This window comes from Giraffa tippelskirchi, chromosome 12 (assembly GCF_054371585.1).
Source record: "Giraffa tippelskirchi isolate mGirTip1 chromosome 12, T2T-mGirTip1v1.2.pri, whole genome shotgun sequence".
NCBI lineage: Eukaryota > Metazoa > Chordata > Mammalia > Artiodactyla > Giraffidae > Giraffa > Giraffa tippelskirchi.
Window position 1 is genome coordinate 11,679,869 of NC_137286.1, and position 24,353 is coordinate 11,704,221.

At 41.5% G+C, this 24,353-nt stretch overlaps 1 protein-coding gene across 1 annotated transcript; it reads right to left on the bottom strand.

Moving 5' to 3' along the window:
- Positions 1-10,255: 10,255 nt before the first annotated feature.
- COX8C (cytochrome c oxidase subunit 8C) lies at positions 10,256-11,456 on the bottom strand. Its single transcript, XM_081548154.1, has 2 exons — positions 11,200-11,456; positions 10,256-10,585 (listed from the first exon to the last, which is right to left on the bottom strand). Exons 1-2 carry the CDS (start codon positions 11,443-11,445, stop codon positions 10,493-10,495), a joined length of 339 nt encoding a protein of 112 aa, XP_081404280.1. The 5' UTR covers positions 11,446-11,456; the 3' UTR covers positions 10,256-10,492.
- Between the last annotated feature and the right edge of the window lie 12,897 nt (positions 11,457-24,353).

The following is a 24,353-nucleotide window of genomic DNA, read 5'->3' on the forward strand; positions in this document are numbered from 1 at the left end:
GAAAAGTGAAAACAGTGACAGATTTATTTTCTTGAGCTCCAAAATCCAGTGGACAGTGACCAAAGCCATAAAATTAAGACACTTGCTCCTTGGAAGAAAAGCTATGACAAACTTGCTAAGTCACTTCAGTCGTGTCTGACTCTTTGCCATCCTGTGGACTGTAGCCCTCCAGGCTCCTCTGTCCATGGGATTCTCCAGTCAAGAATACTGACGTGGGTTGCCATGCTCTTCTCCAGGGTATCTTTCAGACCCAGGGATCGAACCCACATCTCTTATGTCTCCTGCACTGGCAGGCGGTTTACCACTAGCGCCACCTGGAAAGCCCATAACAAACCTCAACAGTGCATTAAAAAGCAGAGACATTACCTTGCTGACAAAGGTCTGTCTGGTCAAAGCTATGCTTTTTTCAGTAATGATATATAGACGTGAGACTTGGACCATAAGGAAAGCTGAGTGTCAAAGAACTGATGCTTTCAAACTAGTGCTGGAGAAGACTCTTGAGAGTCCCTTGGACAGCAAGGAGATCAAGCCAGTCAATCCTAAAGGAAACCAACCCTGAACATTCACTGGGAAGACTCATGCTGAAGCTGAAGCTGCAATACTTTGACCACCTGATGTGAAGAGCTGCCTCACTGGAATGACCCTGATGCTGGGAAAGATTGAGGACAGGAGAAGGGGACGACAGAGGATGAGATGGCTGGATGGCATCACATGCTCAATGGACATGAGTCTCAGCAAACTCCAGGAGATAGTGAAGGACAGGAAAGCCTGGCATGCTGCAATCCATGGGACTGCAAAGAGTTGGACATGACTTAGCAACTGAACAAAAGGAAAAACAAGGATTATTTTCCACAAACCACCTGAAATACTCCAAATGGTAAACTTTGAGGCCTTGCTCATCCAGAAATTATTTTTTCCACTTTCACTAAAATGCTTGTTTGGCTAGGTATAGTATTCTAATCAGTTAAAGAAAATCATTGTCCCTCCTATCTTTGAAAGTATTGCTTCATTGCCTTCAAAATTGTATTACAGTGAGAGATCTGATTATTTCTTTGTAGATAACATTTTTTTTTCTGTATGAAAGCTTTTTAGAAATTTCTCATTATCCTTTGTCTTCTCAGTTCAGTTCAGTTCAGTCGCTCAGTCGTGTCCAACTCTTTGCGACCCCATGAATTGCAGCATGCCAGGCCTCCCAGTCCATCACCAACTCCCAGAGTCTACCCAAACCCATGTCCATCGAGTCGGTGATGCCACCCAACCATCTCATCCTCTGTTGTCCCCTTCTCCTCCTGCCCCCAATCCTACCCAGCATCAGGGTCTTTTCCAACGAGTCAACTCTTCGCATGAGGTGGCCAAAGTATTGGAGTTTCAGCTTCAACATCAGTCTTTCCAATGAACACCCAGGACTGATCTCCTTTAGGATGGATTGATTGGATCTCCTCGTAGTCCAAGGGACTCTCAAGAGTCTTCCCCAACACCACAGTTCAAAAGCATCAATTCTGCGGCGCTCAGCTTTCTTCACCGTCCAACACTCACATCCATACATGACCACTGGAAAAACCATAGCCTTGACTAGACGGACTTTTGTTGGCAAAGTAATGTCTCTGCTTTTAAATATGCTATCTAGGTTGGCCATAACCTTCCTTCCAAGGAGTAAGCATCTTTTAATTTCATGGCTGCAATCACCATCAGCAGTGATTTTGGAGCCCAAAAAAAACAAAGTCTGACACTGTTTCCACTGTTTCCCCATCTATTTCCCATGAAGTCATGGGACCAGATGCCATGATCTTAGTTTTCTGAATGTTGAGCTTTAAGCCAACTTTTTCACTCTCCTCTTTCACTTTCATCAAGAGGCTCTTTAGTTCTTCTTCACTTTCTGCCATAAGGGTGGTAATGTATGTAGGTATAGGCCTTTTATAATTTACTGTTATTTAATTATTTAGTCTTTGAGTTTTTCTTTAGATTTACTTTAAAGTGGAACATGTGTGCTGGACCACCTTCTTTATCTAATCTCATCCCACATACAATAAATCTCTTAAGATAAATCCTAAGTTACAATATGGATATATCTCACATGTATAAGATCATTAAGACAGACATAATAATACATTCTGTACTATTCTACTTATGTAAAATTTCAATAGACAAAACTAATCTATGCTGTTAGAAGACAGGATGGGGTTATCTTTAGGGGCTAATGACTGGAAGCGGGTACAAGAAGGGCTTCTTGAATCTTGGTAATATTCTGTTTCTTGGTCTGGGTGTCGGTTACATAGTTCTATTAACTTTGTGAAATTAATTTGTATTAACTCACGCACCTTTATGTTGTACTTCAATCAAAAGTTTTTTTAAGGGGCTTCCCTAGTGGTTAAGAGTTACAGAGACCATCTTGCAATGCAGGGACACTGATTCAATCCCTGCTCCAGGAAGTAGCAGGGACTGCTGCTTCATGCTACACAGCAACTAAGCCTATGTGCCACATGTACTGAACCCATGCTCTAAAGCCCCCAAGCCACAACTACTGAAGCCTGAGTACCTACAGCCCATGCTCCACAACAAAAGAAGTCACCACAGTGAGAAGCCCACACACTGCAACTAGAGAGTAGCCCCAACTCCCCACAACCAGAGAAAGCCCACACAGAGCAACGAAGACCCAGCACAGCCAAAAATAACTAACTAAATAAATAATTTTTAAAGTTTTTTTTTTTAAAACAATTGGAGATTATTTTGAATTCTCTATTCTTCTTATATAGAGGTAACTTTTCATTTATTTTAACATAATTTAAAAAACAGATTAATATGTCAAACTCTGGGAAGTTCAATTATATATTTGTATACTGCAAAGTATACTCTAGGAACTTCCACCACCTCTAGAAACAGCAGAACAGGTAGGTCAGACTAGTACTTCTGACAAGCAACTAGGCCAGTGGAACAACAACAACAAAAAACTGTTTTAAGGTATAAACAGACATTGAAGAATTACCAGGCCAGAAACTGACAAATATAGAGATTAAGAGAGGTAAGTCCTGCATTTGCCAATTCTGGAAGAAGTGGTTGAGAAGTGATTTTGCCAGCCTCTCAGAGGCAGGGGGATAGGGGCTGAAGTGCAGAGTCAACTAAGGTGGGGAACGCAGAGGGAGCAAAGCAATCAGACAAGTGGGTGAACCTCTCTTGACTTGGTTTGGGACCTCAAAAGACTGCAATCTAGAAGTAAGACTGAACCAGAAGTACACATGTTTATAAAGAGACCATATCTATCTTAAGAGTAAGCTGAGGATGTCATCAGAACACGAAGGCTACACAGGTTTCCCAAAGGACACATTAAATCTGAGACTTGAGAAAGAAATAGAAGTGAGTAAAAATTTTCCAAGCCAAAATGGAAATTGGAGAAGCAAAGAGTAGAAGAGGGAAAGCGTCCTAGAGAGTCCATGCAAAGGCTGGAGGCATTCTGAAGATTCAAATATTCGTGATAGGGATATGAAAATAGGAGCAGTTGAATATAATTAGAGCACAGCTAAGACAGTTAAGGGGTGAAGCTGCAGCTGTATGAAAGTCAAAAAAAAGAAAAGTTTAAAATGTACAATTAGTAAGACTTTTTAAGATTAGAACTACAGTAAAGAAAAAGACTGTTAAGGAGGGTTCCTACGTTTATTTCTGGTATAGGCAGCTGATAGACCATGGTATCTTGCTTTTCAGATTCAAGGCAAACATGATTCACTTGTTACATTTACTTTCATAAGCCTAAATTACTTGTGTTATCTTCCTAAAACCAGAGTCTATCACTTTCCTGTCCAAAATCCTTTAATAGCTTTCCTGTACATATAATGGACTTCCCAGGTGGTGCTAGTGGTAAAGAACCCGTCTGCCAACACAGGAGACAAAAGAGATGTAGGTTCGATCCCTGGGTCAGGAAGGTCACCTAGAGGAGGGCATGGCAACCCACTGCAGTATTCTTGCCTGGAGAATCCCAAGGACATTAGAGCCTGGTGGGCTCCATAGGGTTGCACAGAGTTAGACACGACTGAGGGGTCTTAGCACGCACACATGTAAGTATAATAAAGAAAATTTAATTCAAACATGGACTATATGCCATCTACGATTTGGTTCCCACCTACTCTCTCATCACCTTCTCACAACACTTTCCATCTCACTCACAGCATTTCCAGCTACGTAGCTTTCCTCGGTTCTATAAAATATTAAGATCTTGGTCTCCTGAGGGTCTCATACTCTATGTTTCTTCTGATATTTTCATCCCCTTCCCCACCCTTCACTTCACCTTTTTGTCTTTAGGTCTCAACTTAAATATCATTCTAGCAAACATACCTTCAATGACTCCCCTCCCCCCAGCTGGTTAGGTTCCCTGGTTATTCTTCATATCTTATTTGTGATTATGTATTTCCTCCTCTAGACTGTTAGGACAGTGACTTTATTTCTCTTGTATATATCCAGTACCTAGCACAGTATACTGTGGTATACAGGAGGTGCTCGAACATTGAATGAATAAATACACACAGGATGAATAGCAGATTTGAAGGGAGAAAGATTTCAGGATTGGGCATTTTTAATCTGAAGTCTACACATTATCAAAGAGGAAATACTAGGCAGACAAAAATAGCTACCTGGATTTTAGAAGATCTAGGACAGAAAGACAGATTTGGGAGTAATCAACAAGCACCTGAAGCAATCCAAAGGTAAGAACACACAGAGAGAAGGAATTTTCAGCAGAAGGGGAAGGAGGCTAAGACTAAGAAAAAACAAACTGATGGGAGAAAAATAAGTCTGTGGTAAGTGTAATACCACTGAAGAGATTATTTCAAAAACAGAGTAAATAAATGCCAAATACTTAAAATGGAAAGGACTAAAATCTATCTACTAGATTTAGTGACAAAGCTACTGATGACCTTGGGTACCAATATCAATGGAATGATGAGTAGAAATAAGTGTTCAGTTCATTGATAACTCAATCAGTGGAGCAGAAGTTGAGAAAGCTACCAAAAACTTGGGTGCTTATGCTGAAGAAGGTAGAAGGGCCTTTTTCCCTTTATTAAAGAATGAAAGTTGGGCATATTTAAATTATCATGAGATAGAATCAGTACAGAGAAATCTAAGTTAGATGGACGGAGAAGCCTGGTAGGCTGCAGTCCATGGGGTCGCTAAGAGTAGGACACGACTGAGTGACTTCACTTTCACTTTTCACTTTCATGCATTGGAGAAGGAAATGGCAACCCACTCCAGTGTTCTTGCCTGGAGAATCCCAGGGACAGCGGAGCCGGGTGGGCTGCCGTCTATGGGGTCGCACAGAGTCAGACATAACTGAAGTGACTTAGCAGCAGCAGCAGAGCTTAATATACGGTAGGAAAAATGTAGGACCCAGAGCAGAGGATAGGGGATCAGCCTTAGAATGGTGATTGTTCCACTGTAATTAGAGGAAAGATGGGTTGGATTCGGTTACATTTGTAGAAAGGCAGGCAAAAATTGGGCTTCCCTGGTGACTCAGACAGTCAAGAATCTGCCTGCAATGCAGGAGACCCGGGTTCAGTCCCTAGGTTGGGAAGATCCCCTGGCGAAGGGAATAGCAATCTACTTCAGTATTCTTGCGTAGGGAATTCTATGGACAGAGGAGTCTGGTGGTCTACAGTCCATGAGATCACAAAGAGTCAGACAGGACTGAGCAACTACACTTTCACTTTCAGGCAAAAATTAAGGATTCATTTCAACTTTCTCTGTGAAGTAGGAGATGAAGTAGTCCACTGAGATTAAGTAGAAGGCTAACATGCTAAATGGAGATAACATGAGATTTAATTTTTTTTAAGGATACACATTTATTTAGGCTGCACCTAGTCTCAATTGCAGCATGTGAGATCTTTAGTTGCGCCATGTGGGATCTAGTTCCCTGACCAGGGATGGAACCTGGCCCCCCTGCAATGGGAGTGTGGAGTCTCAGCTACTAAACCACCAGGGAAGTGGGTGGTATAGCATCTCACCAACATCTCACTGAGGAAAGTTTAAAATGGCCACTATCATAAAAAGTAAAGAAAAAGAGAAAGGAATTTCAAGAAGCACTGCAGGCTTGTAAGTTTGGAGGCAATGAATTTTTAATAGCAGTAATAGTGCAATTCTTTGATTCCCTTGCAGCTCTTGCCCAAGCCAAAATCGGGACACTAAGACGGATACAGGATTTGTATTTTGGAGGGCAAATGAACAAAAAGATAAAAGGGCAAAGTTAAAGGTATTGGCAATAGAACACTTAAATCAGAGTGGGTAAGGTGGAAAGGCTGGATAAGTAAAAAAGGAAAAACAGCAGGTTCCTCACAGAAGAGAATGGAGTAGAAGTCCAAATGAGGCCAAGTAAAAGTGTGGTGAGAACATTGAAGTAAGAAAGCTGAGAGAAGTATAGGCTGACTAAATGAGTATGACATCATGGAAGTGATTGGCCTTGATGGGCCTACTCAAGCACTGTACTGAATGTATATGTTTATGCATATGTGCATAAGTTATAAACAGGATAGATTTTAATCAATACTTGATTTATAAAGTTTAATTCTGACTAACTCTAGGTTACTGTTCAAAAAAAATTTTAATGCCTTGCTTACACAGTAGGCCAGAAAATCTTTCAATGATGACATATTGATTTGAATAAAGCAAAAAGTTAAAAATCACTGGTCTAGGTCAACCTGTTCATTTTACAGAAAAGGAAACAGCCTTCCAGAAGTAAAACGATTTACCCAAATTCAGCAACTTGCCATAGCAACAGAACTTTAAAAATAAATGGAACTTTGCAGAAAATGGTTTTTCTATATTGAAAAATGGCTTACCTCGATCTTTCGGAATAAAAGTATTTCAAATTATCAACCTTTGTTGTAAAAATCTTTGACACAAATATTTGCCACAAATATTGTATTTATCATGCTTACAAATTAAATATTGTGTTCATCATGCTTATAAACGTTACAAATGATTTATAAGTCCCTGTCTAAAGACCTGAACTTGTAATTTCTATAAATTTGCCAAAACCTGTCAAGGAAAAACTGACAAGCTTAGTCAATATATATGCTACATTTTACTTCTACTGTTGACTAAAATTATTCCATTTCTTATATAATCTTCCTCAACATAGAATTACACGCCGCCACTACTAGAAAAGGCTGAATTTGGCAAGAGAGATGAACCCTATTTGTCTTATCAGCAGTTTAACCACTCAACAGATATATTTAAAACAAAAAAGAGCTTAGAACATTTGCCAGGCATTGAGCTAAATGTTAGAAGTAAGAACTGCTTTCCTATCTACAGACCACATGCTCACCAAATGCTTGTGTATTGAAGGACCAATTTAAGTCTTTTGCTCAAAGAGTAAATATTTTTATTTATCCACTATGCCACATCTAAGAATTAAAAAATTGTCATAACTCACACTTCCTAGAGAAATTTTAAATCTTGCTATGGAGATGAAATAGACAGACACTGTATCTATATGCTGATGATTAGCTATTTTATCAAATACCAGAACTTTATACCTACTGGATGTTAGCCAATAAAGTACTCATCTAAGAAATAGTGAAAGTTCTATTGATAAAGTTCAATGATATCACTGTCGAAATATGTTATAACTGGCTGTCTTACCAAGAAAATCATTAGTTTATTGGCAAATTTCACTTTTAAATCAAGTTGAACTACTTCATTTATTCCCCAAACTCACATTTTAAACTATTCCACAAAAATTTAATCTGAAGAAATGAAAAGTTTCTACACACTTTGTACGTGCATGCGAAGTCACTTCAGTTGTGCCTATTTTCGACCCTATGGACCATAGCTTGCCAGGATCCTCTGTCCATGGGATTCTCCAGGCAAGAATTCTGGACTGGGTTGCCATTTCCTTCTCCAAGAGAACTTCCCAACCCAGGGATTGAACCTGCATCTCTTAAGTCTCCCAGACGGGCAGGAAGGTTCTTTTATCACTAGCGCCACCTGGGAAGCCCATTCTATACACTAGTCCTTCCCAAAAGAATACACTGTAAATTCTTAAAATTACAAAATAAAAATTCCTCAAACATTTCACAAATAAGAACAAGACCTCCTTCAAGAAATTCCATTTGATTCTCATTATTTGTAGAGTCCACATTTGCAAACCCTACTTTCTAAAATTGATTTGCAATCCCCAAATCAATACTCACAACACTTTCACAATACTCACAGATATGCAGGGGTAGTGAAAAATTTGAATTGCTCAATGCTAAGGTCAAACAAGGCTATGTTCTGCCTTCCTGTTTTGACTCATTATTGTAAACAAGCATCCTTGCCATGATCTACCTAGCATCACATTGTTTATATTTTTGTTGGCAATTTCACTGTTTAAAATGACCCCCAAGCAAACTATTATATATAGATTGGATAAACAAGGTCCTACACTATATAGTGGAGAAGGCAATGGCACCCCACTTCAGTACTCTTGCCTGGAAAATCCCATGGACAGAGGAGCCTGGTAGGCTACAGTCCATGGGGTCGCTAAGAGTCGGACACGACTGAGCGACTTCGCTTTCACTTTTCCCTTTCATGCGCTGGAGAAGGAAATGGCAACCCACTCCAGTATTCTTGCCTGGAAAATCCCAGGGACGGCGGAGCCTGGTGGGCTGCCGTCTATGGGGTCGCACAGAGTCGGACACGACTGACGCGACTTAGCAGCAGCAGCAACACTGTATAGTACAGGGAACTAATATACTGTGATAAACCACAATGAAAACAAACATGAAAAAGAATGTATATATATAAAACTGAAGCACTATGCTGTACAGCAATGAACACACTATAAATCAACTATATTTGAAAAAAATTAATTAAAAAAAAAACAAATTAAATTAAAACTAAGAGATAAAATTGCCCCCAAGCCCAGGGCTGAAATGCTGCCCAGAGTATCTAAGCACAAGACTGTGATGTGCCTTAGAGGGAAAATATACGTATTACATAAGCTTCAATCAGACATGTTATAGTGCTGTTGGCCATGAGTACAAAACTGATGAATCAATAATATATAATAAATAAGGTATCCTTAAACAAAAAGACATATAAGGTTATATACTGACAAAGTGTTCAGTCGCTCAGTTGTGCCCCACTCTTTGCGGCCCCATGGACCAAAGCCAGCCAGGATCCTCTATGTAATTTTCCAAGCAAGAATACTCGAGTGAGTTGCCATTCCCTTCTCTAGGGAATCTGTCCTACCCAGGGACAGAACTCACATCTCTTGCACCTCCTACATAGGCAGGCAGGTTCTTTAGCCCTAGCGCCACCTGGGAAGCCTAATATATATTGATAGGTGGCAAAATATTAACACATTGTGACCAGAGGCTCACAAGAACCTAAGCCTATATTTCCCCTAGGAGCAGTGCTTCAGTATTTGCTAATTCAGCATTCACAGTGACTACAGAATAAAACTACCCCAAGTAACAAGAATCAACTATATTTTGAATGTGACACCTTTATGCATGTAAAATTAACTAACAAGACAGGGCAATAGTCTGTTCACCAAAATGAGCTACCATTTTCCCATAGCATTATTCCATGAGAATACTCAATAAATACTTGTCAAGTAAGTGGTTCATAAAATTAAGCGCTCCAGTTTTATGTTAAAGACTCCTATGTTCAATATTCTTTCCCAGCTAGCACAAAGGTAGGCCAGTCTTTTGCTATTATTTGGAGTATGTGGAGGCATACATTAGAAGCTAAAGCACATAAAACATAAACATCAAGTAAGAGAAGAAAAAAGTTCAGTACGACTGATCATTCATTAAAGTTCTCATTATTGTACAATTAGCCCCTGAACAATACAGGTCCACTTACATGCGGATTTTTTTTTTTTTTTTTTTGGCCGCATGTGGGATCCTAGTTCCGAGACCAGGAGTGAAACTGCACCCCTGCATTGGAATTCAAGGAACCTTAAACAGTGGACCGCCATGGAAGGTGCAACACATGAAGCTTTTTTTTTTTTCCCCAATAAATATGTACTACAGGATCCTATGTACTACAGGATCCAAGATTGGTCGACTCCTTGAATATGGAACCTCTGATACTGGAGGGTGGACTTAAAGTTACCTTTGAAATTCCGACTGCATGAAGGTCAGCATTCTAATTCCCCTGCTCCCCTCCACTCCCTCCTTCCCCCAACCCTTCCCTTCCCACCTTTCAAAGGTTAACCGTATTTTAATTCAGTAGATTTCATCAGCTTTCACGATGTTTAGAAAATAACCTGTGATCACACATAACAGCAAGCATAAACAAGTGTCTCAGTTTTATTTAACAATTTTAAATGACTGCACCCTCTTTCTCTAATGCACCATACTAAAAAAAGTGCAAAATATCTACCATAAGCATATGGTCAGGAAAGTGAACACCCACAATGGTTGCACCATCAACCCAACTAAAGCACTTTTACTCATTTAAAGAGGCTAGAGCGTTTTCTCAAAGTTGCTGGACGTTAACAGCTGCTCCACATCTTCGTGCACTACTCTCTTCTGAACTGGTCCAGATTGCTCACCAGGTACCCACTTGGGGTTAAGAAGACGGTGAAAAATACCACGAGTGCAATAGCCACCTCCTGGAACAGGAGAGCAACAGCGCTGTTAGGAGGGCGGCTTTCGAAGTGGAAAACTGCTTCAAACATTTTGAGGAGTTTGGATGTGGTCCTCGACCTGGGGGCCCGGTGACACCTAAAAAGCAGAACTCCCCTCCTAGGTGACCCAGTTGAAATTTCTGAGGAAAACTCATTTTCCTCCTCATGGTGCCCCCGTTCTGACCTTTGAAATCCGGAAGCTAGACGCTGCCCGCGATTTCCAACGTTTTAGGGAAAATGCTAGGTCTTGGCAATTAAGGGCGCTATCGAAGTGGGAGATATTCTGAGGTGCAACGACGGCTCTGCCCCTCGGACTTCGCGCCCAAAACGGTACCGACGACGAAGGTCCGGTCCTCTGAGGCCCTCGCCCTCCTCGAGGTCCCCGCTTCCCGCCGCCTCAGGCCCAACCCCGGCGCCCTCACCGCGACGCCGCTTCAGCTCCCTAGCGGCCTCCGAGCCCTCCGGACCACCCAAGCCTCCCACTCGAGCAGCGGCCGCGTCCTCCTTGCTTCCACCCGTCGGGGCGCTCCCGCCTAGGCCACGCGCTTCCGCCCGCCGCGTCCCGCCCTCGCCGCCCGGGAGAATAGGCCCCAACTCACGATGGTCGACAGCGGCTGCTGGCGCGGAGGCTCCGAGTGGGCCATGCGCAGGCCAGGCTGCAGGACCAGCAGGGTCACACGGCGGCGGGGAAACAGGCAAAGCACGGGCAGGCGCGGCATGACTCGTCGGGTGCGGCGAAGCCAAGCGTAGACGCGAAGCGCGATGACGAGACGTGAGGCGAAGCGATGCCACGAGAGGTTGGACGGCGCGAGCCGCAAAACACGGCAGGAGAGTCGTCTGCGCATGTTCTGGAGACGCAGGACGTGGGGTGTGGGGCAGTACGCCCCTCTCCCTGATAAGCCCCGCCCCTGACACGCCCCTTCCGCTCAGCACCCTGCTGAGCCCAAACCTCATGCACGTACCCGCTGCCTTAGGCACGTACCCGCCGCTCCTCGCATAGCGCGTGCAGTTCCACCATCCCTATGCTCCTAGGCCCTGCTTCCTACCCATGCCGCACCTCCCTCTACCCTACCCGCCCTGCCTGACTTCCTAACCCCACGGCACACAGTATCTCGATTTTCTGTTGGGTAGGAATCAGACGGTAAAGAATCCGCTTCCAATGCAGGATACCTGGGTTCGATCCCTGGGTGGGAAGATCCCCTGGAGGAGGGCATGGCAACCCACTCCAGTATTCTTGCCTGCAGAATCCCCATGGACAGAGGAGCCTGGTGGTCTACAGTCCGTGGGGTCACAAAGAGTCGAACACAACTGAGCGACTAAGCATACAAGATGAAGCATAGCGAACACCGCTAGACTTAACTTACTTTTATCTTTCATTCCTCCCTACCTGTATCTCTCTACGTGGCATCACTTCTCTTGGTGGAATTTATAACTTTTATACTCTGTTCTCTAATGTTAATTACATTTTCTATGCGTTGTCGATAATTTAATTCCCCAAATTAAAATCAAGAACGAGTATCTAAAAATATTCATGGCAGGATCAAATCGACTGTTTGGATCCAGTAAAGAAGGTGATGTAACTGTGGAAATTCTTGAAGGAAAAATGGTATATTGTGATTTTCAAATTTAATAATATAAGAAACCTTTGCCTACTCCATAAGATGATTTAGTTTCTTCACAGTATTTCATTTTTAGGCTTATTGTGCAACTAGCATTCTAGGGTTTCTTTTGATTTGCTTGTTTCTACTACCTGATTTCTTCCTCTTTTTGGATTCCTATTTCATTTTGCTTCCAATTTTTTTGTTTCATTCTCATCTCAATTCCTTAAGCAATTCCTTCAAGAAGGGTCTGTGAGTAATAAATTTCTTCAATCCATAGAAGTCAAAGAAATATTTTGCTCCACACTTAATTGCTAATTTGGCTGGGTATACAGTGCTAGACTCAAAATATTTCCTTCAGGAACTTTAAAGGCATTATTCCCTTGTTTTCTAGCAGCTAGTGTAACTGCTAAGTATGATCCAATATAATTCTTATTCCTCTGACGTAGCCTCTTTTTTTTTTTTTTCTTGGAATCTTTTTGTGTTTGGACTTGTTAAGTTTCTCCAAGTTATGGCTAGATATGGTTCTTTCTTCATTCATACAAATCAGCAGTGGGTGAGACTTTTCAACTTGAAGACTTGGATCTTTCTTAACCTCTGGGAGGTCTACTTCTGTGTATTATTTATGTCCTTCCCTCTATTTTCTCTAGTCTGTCTTCTGTTCACACGAGGTGAATGATCAAGAGAGCTGTCTGTGGTCTCTTTTATTATGTAAGACAGCAATCCCATTCACTAGGGTCTACTCTTAACCTAATCTTCTCCCAGAGGCTACACCTCTTAATACCATCACTTTGGAAATTAGGACTTCAACATGTGAATGTGGAGGGAATGTAAACGTTCAGTCCATTGCATTTAGTAAGAAAAAAAGAGTGCAAAAACATCTCATTAAAAAATTTTAGTTCTTACAGGAAAAAATTTTGTAACTGTGTATGGTAATGGATGTTAATTATATTTACTGTGGGAATCCTTTCTCAATATGTAACCATACATCTCAGATGGGACTCAAACCTATAATCCTCCAACAGAAACCATACAATTCATCTCAGGACTTAATGAAGCTGAGATTTTTTACGTCTCAGCACGGAAGGAATTCTGCAAGAGGCAAAGTTATAAGAAGTAAATTTATTAATAATCTTTGTAAAGAGGTTGCCAACAAAGGTCCATCTAGTCAAGGCTATGGTTTTTCCAGTGGTCATGTATGGATGTGAGAGTTGGACGGTGAAGAAAGCTGAGCGCCGAAGAATTGATGCTTTTGAACTGTGGTGTTGGAGAAGACTCTTGAGAGTCCCTTGGACTGCGAGAAGATCCAACCAGTCCATCCTAGGAGATCAGTCCTGGGTGTTCATTGGAAAGACTGATGTTGAAGCTGAAACTCCAATACTTTGGCCACCTGATGCAAAGAGTTGACTCACTGGAAAAGACCCTAATGCTGGGAAGGATTGGGGGCAGGAGGAGAAGGGGACGACAGAGGATGAGATGGTTGGATGGCATCACCGACTCAATGGACATGGGTTTGGGTAAACTCTGGGAGTTGGTGATGGACAGGGAGGCCTGGCGTGCTGCGATTCATGGGGTCGCAAAGAGTCGGACACGACTGAGCGACTGAACTGAACTGAACTGAAAGAGGTTGCAGGAGCATGAGACATGAAAGGATGGTCATGTCCCAGGTCTTAGGCTGGTTCCTGGCATGGGCCACCAAATGCAGGTCCTTGGCTTCCAGCAGGAAAGTATTCAAGAGCAAGTCATAGTAAAGTGAAAGCAGAGATACGCATCCCATAGACAGAATAAGGTCTGTCTCGGAAGGTGAGAGCAGACCTTGTAGTTACTTTTTATGGACTGGGTAACTTCATAGGCTAGTGAGTAGGAGGATTATTCCAACTATTTCAAAGAAGGGGCAGGGATTTCTAGGAACTGGGTGAGCCACCATTCACTTTTTGGTCTTCTAGAACCTGCCTCAGAACTGTCATGGTGCTTGTGGGTGTGTCATTTAGCATGCTAATGTATTACAATGAGCATTACAATTGTATTGCAATATAATATCCATCCATGTTGCTGCAAATGACAAAATTTCATTCTTCTTGGTGACTGAGCCGGCCACTTACCTATTCCCCATGGCTCTCTTTCCCCTTCTCTGCATTATGTATGGCCCATAAGGACCATCTGAACATGGTAACTGTGTGTCTCATTCACTAGGAGGTGAGCACTGCAAGAGTAAGCTTGTCTGACTTGCTCACCCCAAAGCACCCCAAGAAGCGCCTCACACACAGCAGGTACCCGATAAATATTTGTTGAATGCATGAATAATGAATGCTCATGTCTCCCTGCTCTCTTTTCCTTCCCACCTAAAGACACTCTCTGGAGAGAACATCCTCTGCAACACAGTAGAAACTGACAACTAGGGAGGCACTAGATTGTGCAGAGAGGGAATGAATGCACAATGACACCTGTAAATATTGGTCACTCATTTATAGCCATGAGATTATGGGAGAGCACAGCTGGAGGAGGGTTACTAATGTGTAATCGTTCCCACACATTTCTCTCCCTCTTTGGGCCAAAGAGGACTTCAGTTTTGCCTACCCAGTTTTTTTTCTCTCCCTCACCCTTCAAGACGGAGGGATAAGGGGTTTCAGAACTATCCCTTTAAATTCTTTTAATGCAGAATCAGGAGGAAACAGAAGGGGCAAAGGACAGGAAGCTCAAGACACCACTGGGTGCAATTTTCTGAAGAGCTGAAAAAAAAAATTGTACTATGTGAGTTAAGTAGAAAGAAAAATGAAAGGGAATTTTTAGAAGGATTGTGGTAGTCTATGTATCCCAGTGGTAAAGAGCCTAGCTGCCAGTGCAGGCTTAGAGACAGGTTCAGTCCCTGGATCGGGAAGATCCCCTGGAGGAGGGCACAGCAACCTACTCCAGTATTCTTGCCTGGAGAATACCATGGACAGAGGAGCCTGGTGGGCTACAGTCCATAAGGTGGCACAGAGTTGGATATGACTGAAGAGACTTAGCACAGCATAGCACTAGTGTCCCCTTTAGAATATCTGGAAAATTGAAATTAAAAACTTGAAAATTTGAAACTGTTTTGGGGTGACAAAGTATATATTTCAATTGACATATCCAAACTCTAAGTTTTCTTTTATTATTCATATTCATAAACATTTCATATCAATAAGACTGTATGTTTAGGCCATTTACGTTAAATGTAAATGAATGAGTAATAAAAGGCAAAGGTTGTCATATTAGATTTTTTTTTAAAGATCCAGCTATATACTGCCTAAAGGAAACCCACTTGAAGGTATAGATAGACAAAAGTGAAAAGGTGGGAAAAGACAAACCGTGCAAATGTAAATTACAGAAAGCTGAAGTTGCTGTACTCTCAAAGTAAATGTCCTTGCAAAGAATTTTCACACAGATGAAGACTAAGGGATAATGATTAAGGAGTCAACTCATTATAGGATATTAAATTCCTAAATGTTTATGCACTTAATAAAAAAGCTTCAACATATTTGAAGAAAAAATAGACAAATCTAAAATTATAGTTTGAGAATTTAAAACTCCTCTTTCAATAATGCTTGTTTTCAATAAAACAAGTAGACAGAATATCAGTAAGGATATGGAAGACTTAACACCATTAATATTGAAGTAATTGACATTTATAGAACACTCCATTTAATGATACCCAAACACACATTTTTTTGAAGTATACATGCAATATTTACCAAGATAGAATATATTCTGTATTATAAAACAAGTCACAATAATTTGAAAGGATTGAACTCATACATGGTATATCCTTTGACAACAATGGGATTAAATTAGAAATCAAAACCAAAAGGGTATCTGAAAAAACTCCTAGAATATTTAGAAATTGAACAATATACTTCCGAGTGACCCATGAGTCAAAGAAGAAATCACAAGGGAAATTAGAAAAGATTTTCAACTGAATTAAAATTAAAACACAGTGCATCAAATTTTGTGGAATATAGCTCAAGCAGTACTCAGAAGGAAATTTTTGGCATTAAACACAGGTATTAGAAAAGAGGAGAGGTGTAATTAAGTCTTTCATCTCTAATTGTGAAATGAGAGACTTTGTTTATTATGAAAGACTTTATTTCTCTCCAGACAGGAGCCCAGAGGCAATACTGAAAAGATGTTGGACTTCAAAATTCTACAAACCTAGGTTCATTTCCTGTCTTCGTTATTTTTAAACTGTGTCACTTTGGACCACTTACATCTTCTCTTAGCCTTAGTCTCCTCACTTGTGGAATTGAATTAATAACACTTGTAGTTCATGGTTAAATGTGCCTTTGGTACATAAAAGGTCACATAATGGTATCGTGCTTTCCTGTGAATTGTCAACAGGGAAGGGCAAATTGTGGATTAGGCCACAACAAATAGTCAAAGTAGATCTAAAAAGCCATGTACAATACAGGGGTAGGGGAGTAGGAGGTACAAACTCATAGATATAAAATAAGCTACAAAAATATATTGTACAACACAGGGAACATAGCCAATATTTTATAATAACTATAAATGAAATCTAACCTTTAAAAATTGTGAATCACTATGTTGTACACCTGTAACTTATATAATATTGTGTATTAATTATAAAAACTTTTAAGATTTATTTTTAAAAGGAGAAGCATGTAGTAAAGTTGCCGACCATGAGACATAAAATGAGCTATCATATTGTTAGAGAAATTCAGACTACCGTCATCTACAAATTGGCACTTGCCACGGGTGCTTGACATCTACCTCTACGAGAATGTCTGCCTCCACAAGGGTTAAATCATGTACTGCTGCAGCTGCTGACCTTCAACACACTCTGAAGGAGTTCAGAGTGGAGAGCAGAAATGAGGTACTCTGTGCACTGGGAAAACTGGCAGGACAGGTCTTCCTTCAGATAGTCTCAGGAGTTGATTTTATGAGCCCAATTCTTGTATCTTATCATGTCTAGAAAAGCATGGAAATCCTTTATGGTGATGATTATTTCTCCTGACCAGCAGAAGCTTCACAAGACCAGCAGAAACTTTCTACAAAAAATATGTACTTGATTGCATGGACTTCCACTTTAGTAAAATCATATATATATTGTTCTTGCCCCCTACCTCTTTGGGGGCAGTTTCTCAGAGCTATCATAGGTGCTGTCTCCCAGGCTGCAGTCCTCATATTGCCCCAAATAAAACTGAACTCACAATTCTCACGTTGCACATTTTTTTAAGTCGACACTACAGAATGACATGGTAGCCTGGCGTGCTGAGTCTATGGGATCTCAAAGAGTTGGACACGACTGAGTAACTGAACAACAGCAACAACAGAATGATTTAAATCAAGATATATATAGCCCAAGTAATAAGATCATTTCTACGCTTGTGCTTCTTCTTGTGTGAAAGTGAAAGTCTTAGTCACTCAGTCGTGTCCAACTCTTTGCAAACCCAAGGCCCACCGGGCTCTTCTCTCTATGGGATTTCCCAGGCAAGAATACTGGAGTGGGTTGCCATGCCCTACTTCAGGGGATCTTCCCAACCCAAGGATCAATCCCAGGTCTCCAGCACTGCAGGCAGATTCTTTCCCATCTGAGTCACTAGGGAAGCCTTCTTCCGTAGTACTTGCCTTAGCATAAAATCTTAGACATTTTCATACAATTTTCTCTGATTTTTTTTTTTATTTTTTGGTTCCAATGTTGTTGACATCTGGCATAGTCTGTGAACCTTTCTTTTCTGGGAACTGCCTCTCCCTCATAAAGTGATGATGGTAGTAGTTATTATTATTGATATTATAATCAGTAGCAGTAGTAGTATTTAACCTTTATAAAGCACCTATTATGTGTCTGGAACTTCCTCTAAACACTACACAAAGTATTAACTCTCTTAATCTTCCTATACCCCTATAAGGTAGGCATTGTTATTGTACTCATTTACAGATGAAGAAACTGAGGCAAGGAAAATTTAAGCAAATTGCTCATAGTTATACTAGTGGTTCAGGAAGTTTTTTAATCTCAGGAACTCCTTAGAGATTAAGCTCCAAAGAGCTTTTGTTTATGTAGGTTATACTATGTTAGAAACACTTAAATACTTAAAATATTTATTTATTAATTCACTTAAAAATAGAAGTAACAAACCCATCATATACTCACATAAATAACATTTAAATGAAATATAAATATATATATTTTTAAACAGTGAGCTGAGTGGTATTGTTTTATATTTTTGTATCTCTTTACTGTCAGGATTAATAGAAAATTGTGCCGTGTGTATGCTCAGTTACTCAGTCGTTGCCGACTCTCTGCAACCCCATGGACTGTAGCCTGCCAGGTTCCTCTGTGCATGGAATTTTCCAGGCAAGTATACTGGAACAGGTTGCCATTCTTACTGCAGGGGATCTTCCCGACCAGGGGATCAAACCCGAGTCTCCTGCATTTCCTGCATTGGCAGGAAGATTCTTTACCATTGTACCACATGGAAGCTCATAATAGAAGATTAGACTACCTGAAAAAAAAAATTAGAAATAAAATACCCAAATTCACATATGCTTTTATGCTCAACCTATTGTGATGTCCCATGTTATACAGTCTCTGGAAAATTCCACCATACATTCTCCACAGAATGAGTAAAAAAGTCAAATATCTTAGTGTTATTAGGAAAAGAATTTTTGCTTAATTATGTATTTTTAATGAAAATTACTGTGACATTGTAGGGCCCCAAGAAGGGTCTAGGGAACTACTAAATCCCCATAGATTGGGAACCTGTTGGCTACATGAATCCTGTAAGAACTTTTTTTTTGTTAATTAATATTTATTTATTTGACTGTACTGGCCATTCTCAAGATGGCGGAGTAGAAGGATGTGTGCTCATCTCCTGAGAGAACACCAAAATCATAACTAGCTGCTGAATAACCATCAACAGGAGACTGTTGGATCCCACCAAAAACAGATACCCCACCTCCAAGGGCAAAGGAGAAGCTGCAACAGGATGGTGGGAGGGGCACAATCATGTTTAAAATCAAACTTCATACCCGCCAGAGACACTCAAAGGCTCAAACAAAACCTTATGTGCAAACAAAACCCAGGGAAAGGAACAGTGACCCCCCACCAGAGACTGACCCAGACATGACTTTGAGTGTTTGAGTGTCTTCTCTGGAAGAATGAGTCAGCAGTGGCCTGCCATGGGGACTGAGGCTCTGGCAACAGCTGTCCTGGGAGGCGCAGCATGTGGCATAAGTCCTCTTGGAGGAGGTCGTAATTAGCCCCACCATGTGCATGCCTGCTAAGTCGCTTCAGTCGTGTCCTACACTTTGTGATTCCATGGACTGCAGCCAGCCAGGCTCCTCTGTTCATGGGATTCTCCAGGCAAGAATACTGGAGTGGGTTGCCATTCCCTTCTCCAAGAGATCTTCCTGGCACAGAGATAAAACATGTGTCACTTAATGTCTCCTGCATTGGCAGGCAGGAGTTTGATTAAATGGACATGGGTTTGAGTAAACTCCGGGAGTTGGTGATGGACAGGGAGGCCTGGTGTTCTGCAGTCTGTGAGGTCGCAGAGTCGGACACGACTGAGCGACTGAACTGAGCTGAGCATTGGCAGGTGGGTTCTTTACCACTAGCGCCACCTGGGAAGCCCCACCATAAAGCTGCTGAGCAGGCGGCTCAAATGGGAGAACAATTATACCAAAGAAATTCTCACACTGTTGTGAAAGTTCTAGGGCAAACAACAGATTTCCCAACCTGGGGATCCAGCAAAGAGACTGTAAACCCCCAGGGAATTTGACTTTGAAGGCCAGTAGGATTTGATTACAGAACTTCCACAGGACTGGGGAAACAGAGACTCTTGGAGGGCACAAGCTTGTGAGCATCAGGACCCAGGAGAAAGGAACAGTGACTCCATAAGAGACTGAGCCAGACTTGCCTGTGAGTGTCCTGGAGTCTCCAGCAGAGGCGCAGGTTGACAGCGACCTGCCATGGGGCCAGGGGCACTGACTACAACTGTCCTGGGAGCTGCGGCATGCTGGCGTAAGTCCTTTTGGAAGAGGATCATTACCCCTACCATAGTTTGGCCTCAGGACTTCCCTGATGGCTCGGACAGTAAAGCAGCTGCCTACAATGTGGGAGACCCAGGTTCAATCCCTGGGTCGGGAAGATCTCCTGGAGAAGGAAATGGCCACCCACTCCAGTACTCTTGCCTGGGATGGAGAAGCCTGGTAGGCTACAGTCTATGGGGTCGCAAAGAGTAGGACACAATTGAGCGACTTCACTTTCACTTTCAAACTACAGGAAGGGAACACAGCCCAACCCATCAGAAGAAAATTGGATTAAAGATTTACTGAGTATGGCCTTGTCCACCAGAGCAAGACCCAGTTTTACCCACAAACAATCCCTCCCACCAGGAAGCTTCCACAAGCCTCTTATCCTCATCCTTCAGAGGGGAGACAGAATGAAAACCACAATCCAGAAGACTAACTTTACTGATCTCATGGATCACAGGCTTGTCTAACTCAATGACACTATGAGCCATACCCTGTAGGGCCACCTAAGTCTGATGGGTCATGTTGGAGAGTTCTGACAAAACGTGGTCCACTGGAGAAAGGAACAGCAAACCACTTCAGTATTCTTGCCTTGAGAAACCCCATGAACAGGATAAAAAGGCAAAAAGATATGGCACTGAAAGTCGAACTCCTCAGGTCAGTAGGTACCCAATATGCTACTGGAGAAGAGCAGAGAAATAGCTCCAGAAGGAATGAAAAGGCTAAGCCAAAGAAAAAACAACACCCAGTTGTGGCTGTGTCTGATGGTGAAAGTAAAGTCCGATGCTAGAAAGAACAATACTGCATAGGAACCTGCAATGTTAGGTCCATGAATCAAGGTAAATTGGAAGTGGTCAAACAGGAGATGGCAAGAGTGAACATCGACATTTTAGGAATCAGTGAACTAAAACGGATGGGAATGGAAGAATTTAATTTAGATGACCATTATAACTAGTACTGTGGGCAATAATCCCTTAGAAGAAATGGAGTACCCGTCATGGTCATCAAAAGAGTCCAAAATGCAGTACTTGGGTGCAATCTCAAAAAGACAGAATGATCTCTGTTTATTTCCAAGGCAAACCATTCAGTATCACAGTAATCCAAGTATATGCCCCAACCAGTAATGCTGAAGAAGCTGAAGTTGAACGGTTCTATGAAGACCTACAAGAACTTCTAGAGCTAACACCTCTCAAAAAAGATGTCCTTTTCATCATAAGAGATTGGAATGCAAAAGAAGGAAGTCAAGAGATATCAGGAGTAACAGGCAATTTGGCCTTGGAGTACAAAGTGAAGCGGGGCAAAGGCTAACAGAGTTTTGCCAAGGGAACGCACTCATCATAGCAAAACACCCTCTTCCAACAACACAAGATGACTACACATGGACATCACCAGATGGTCAATACTGAAATCAGATTGATTATATTCTTTGCAGCAGAAGATGGAGAAGCTCTGTACAGTCAGCAAAAACAAAACCAAGGGCTGACTGTGGCTCAGATCATGAACTCCTTATTGCAAAATTCAAGGTTAAATTGAAGAAAGTAGAGAAAACCACTAGACCATTCAGGGATGACATAAATAAAATCCCTGTATAAAATCCATTATACAGTGGAAATGACAAATAGATTCAAGGGATTAGATCTGATAGACAGAGTCCCTAAAGAACTATGGAAGGAGGTTGTGATCAAAACCATCTACAAGAAAAAGAAATGCAAAAAGGCAAAATAGTTGTCAGAGGAGGCCTTATGAATAGCTGAGTAAAGAAGAGAACCAAAAGACAAAGAAAAAAAGGAAAGATATACCCATCTGAATGCAGAGAATAGCAAGAAAAAATAAGAAAGCCTCCCTAAGTGAACAATGCAAAGAAATAGAGGGAAAAAATAGAATGGGAAAGACTAAAGGTCTCTTCAAGAATATTAAAGATACCAAGGGAATATTTCATGCAAAGATAGGCACAATAAAGGATAGAAACGGTATGGACCTAACAGAAGCAGAAGATACTAAGAAGATGTGGCAAGAATACACAGAAGAACTGTACAAAATAGATCTTAATGACCTGTATAATCATGATGGTGTGATCACTCACCTAGAACCAGACATCCTGGAGTGCAAAGTCAAGTGGACCGTAGGAAGCATCAATATGAACAAAGCTACTAGAGGTGATGGAATTCCAGTTGAGCTATTACAAATCTTAAAAGGTGATGAAAGTGCTGCACTCAATATGCCAGCAAATTTGGAAAACTCAGCAGTGGCCACAGCACTGGAAAAGGTTAGTTTTCATTCCAATACCAAAGAAGGGCAATACCAAACAACGTTCAACCTACCGCAGAATTCACTCATTTCACATGCTAGCCAAGTCATGCTCAAAATCCTCCAAACTAGTCTTCAATGGTACATGAACCAAGAACTTCCAGATGTTCAAGCTAGATTGAGAAAAGGCAGAGGAACCAAAGATCAAATTGCCAACAACCATTGGATCATAGAAAAAGCAAGAGAATTTCAGAAAAACATTTACTTCTGCTTCATTGACTAGATTGAAGCCTTTGACTATATGGGTCACAACGAACTGTGGAAAATTCTTCAAGAGATGGGAATACCAGACCACCTGACCTCCTCTTGAGAAATCTGTATGCAGGTCAAGAAGCAACAGTTAGAACTGGACATGGAACAATGGACTGGTTCCAAATTTGGCAAGGAGTACGTCAAGGCTGTATATTGTCACCCCGTTTATTTAACTTATATGCAGAGTACATCTTGTGAAATGCTGGGCTGGATGAAACACAAGCTGGAATCAAGATTGCCAGGAGAAATATCAAATAACCTCAGATATGCAGATGACACCACCCTTATGGCAGAAAGTGAAGAGGAACCAAAGAACCTCTTGATGAAAGTGAAAGAGGAGAGTGAAAACGTTGGCTTAAAACTCAACATTCAGAAAACTAAGATCATGGCATCAGGTCCCATCACTTCATGGCAAATAGATAGGAAAACAATGGAAATAGTGACAGACTTTATTTTGGGGGCTCCAAAATCACTGTAGATGATGACTGCAGCCATGAAATTAAAAGATGCTTGCTCCTTGGAGGAAAAGCTATGACCAACATAGACAGCATGTTAAAAATCAGAGACGTTACTTTGCTGACGAAGGTCCATCTAATCAAAGCTATGATTTTTCCAGTAGTCATGTATGGATGTGAGAGTTGGACTATAAAGAAAGCTGAGTGCCGAAGAATTAATGCTTTTGAACTGTGGTGTTGGAGAAGACTCTTGAGAGTCCCTTGGACAGCAAGGAGATCCAATCAGTCAATTCTAAAGGAAATCAGTCCTGAATATTCATTGACAGGACTGATGCGGAAGCTGAAACTCCCATACTTTGGCTACCCAATCGAAGAACTGACACTTTGGAAAAGACCTTGGCGCTGGGAAAGATTGAGGGCAGGAAAAGGGGACAACAGAGGATGAGATGGTTGGATGGCATCACCGACTCGATGGACATGAGTTTGAGCAAGCTCCAGGAGTTGGTGATGGACAGGAAAGCCCACCATGCTGCAGTCCATGGGGTCGCAAAGAGCCAGACACGACTGAGCAACTGACCTAAACTGAACTGATTGGGCCAAAGCATCCCATTCCAGAGATGTTACACTTGGGATCAGCAGTCTGAAATTCTGTTTCTTTTATACGATGAGTGGTCTAACTTGGGAGCCATGTTTTTTTCTACCGACAGGGAAAGCCCTTCCATGGTGAGTCAATAATGAAGCCAAGCTGTTGAACGAAGCAGAGATAAGCGATGGAAGGAACATCCTGACCACGTTCAGATCCCTGTTTCTCACTGTTCCTGAAGCTCTAATACTTTCTGTCCTTGACTTCTGGACCACTTTTTATTTTCTTAATGATAAATCCTGCTTTTGACTTAAATGAGTCAAAACTGGATTTCTACCACTTGCAACCCAAAGAGTCTTAACAAAGCCTCTGTTAGTCTTTTTTTCCCTCAAGTTTTCCCTGCTCTTAAATTTATAAAAGATATCAAAAATGCTGAAGTAAACTAAGAGCTCTGTGAGAGACAAGCTTGGCTGAACTAATCTAAATCATGAAAAGTTTAGACTGGTGTGCCACTGATGTGAGAATCAAGCATTTTAGGTCCT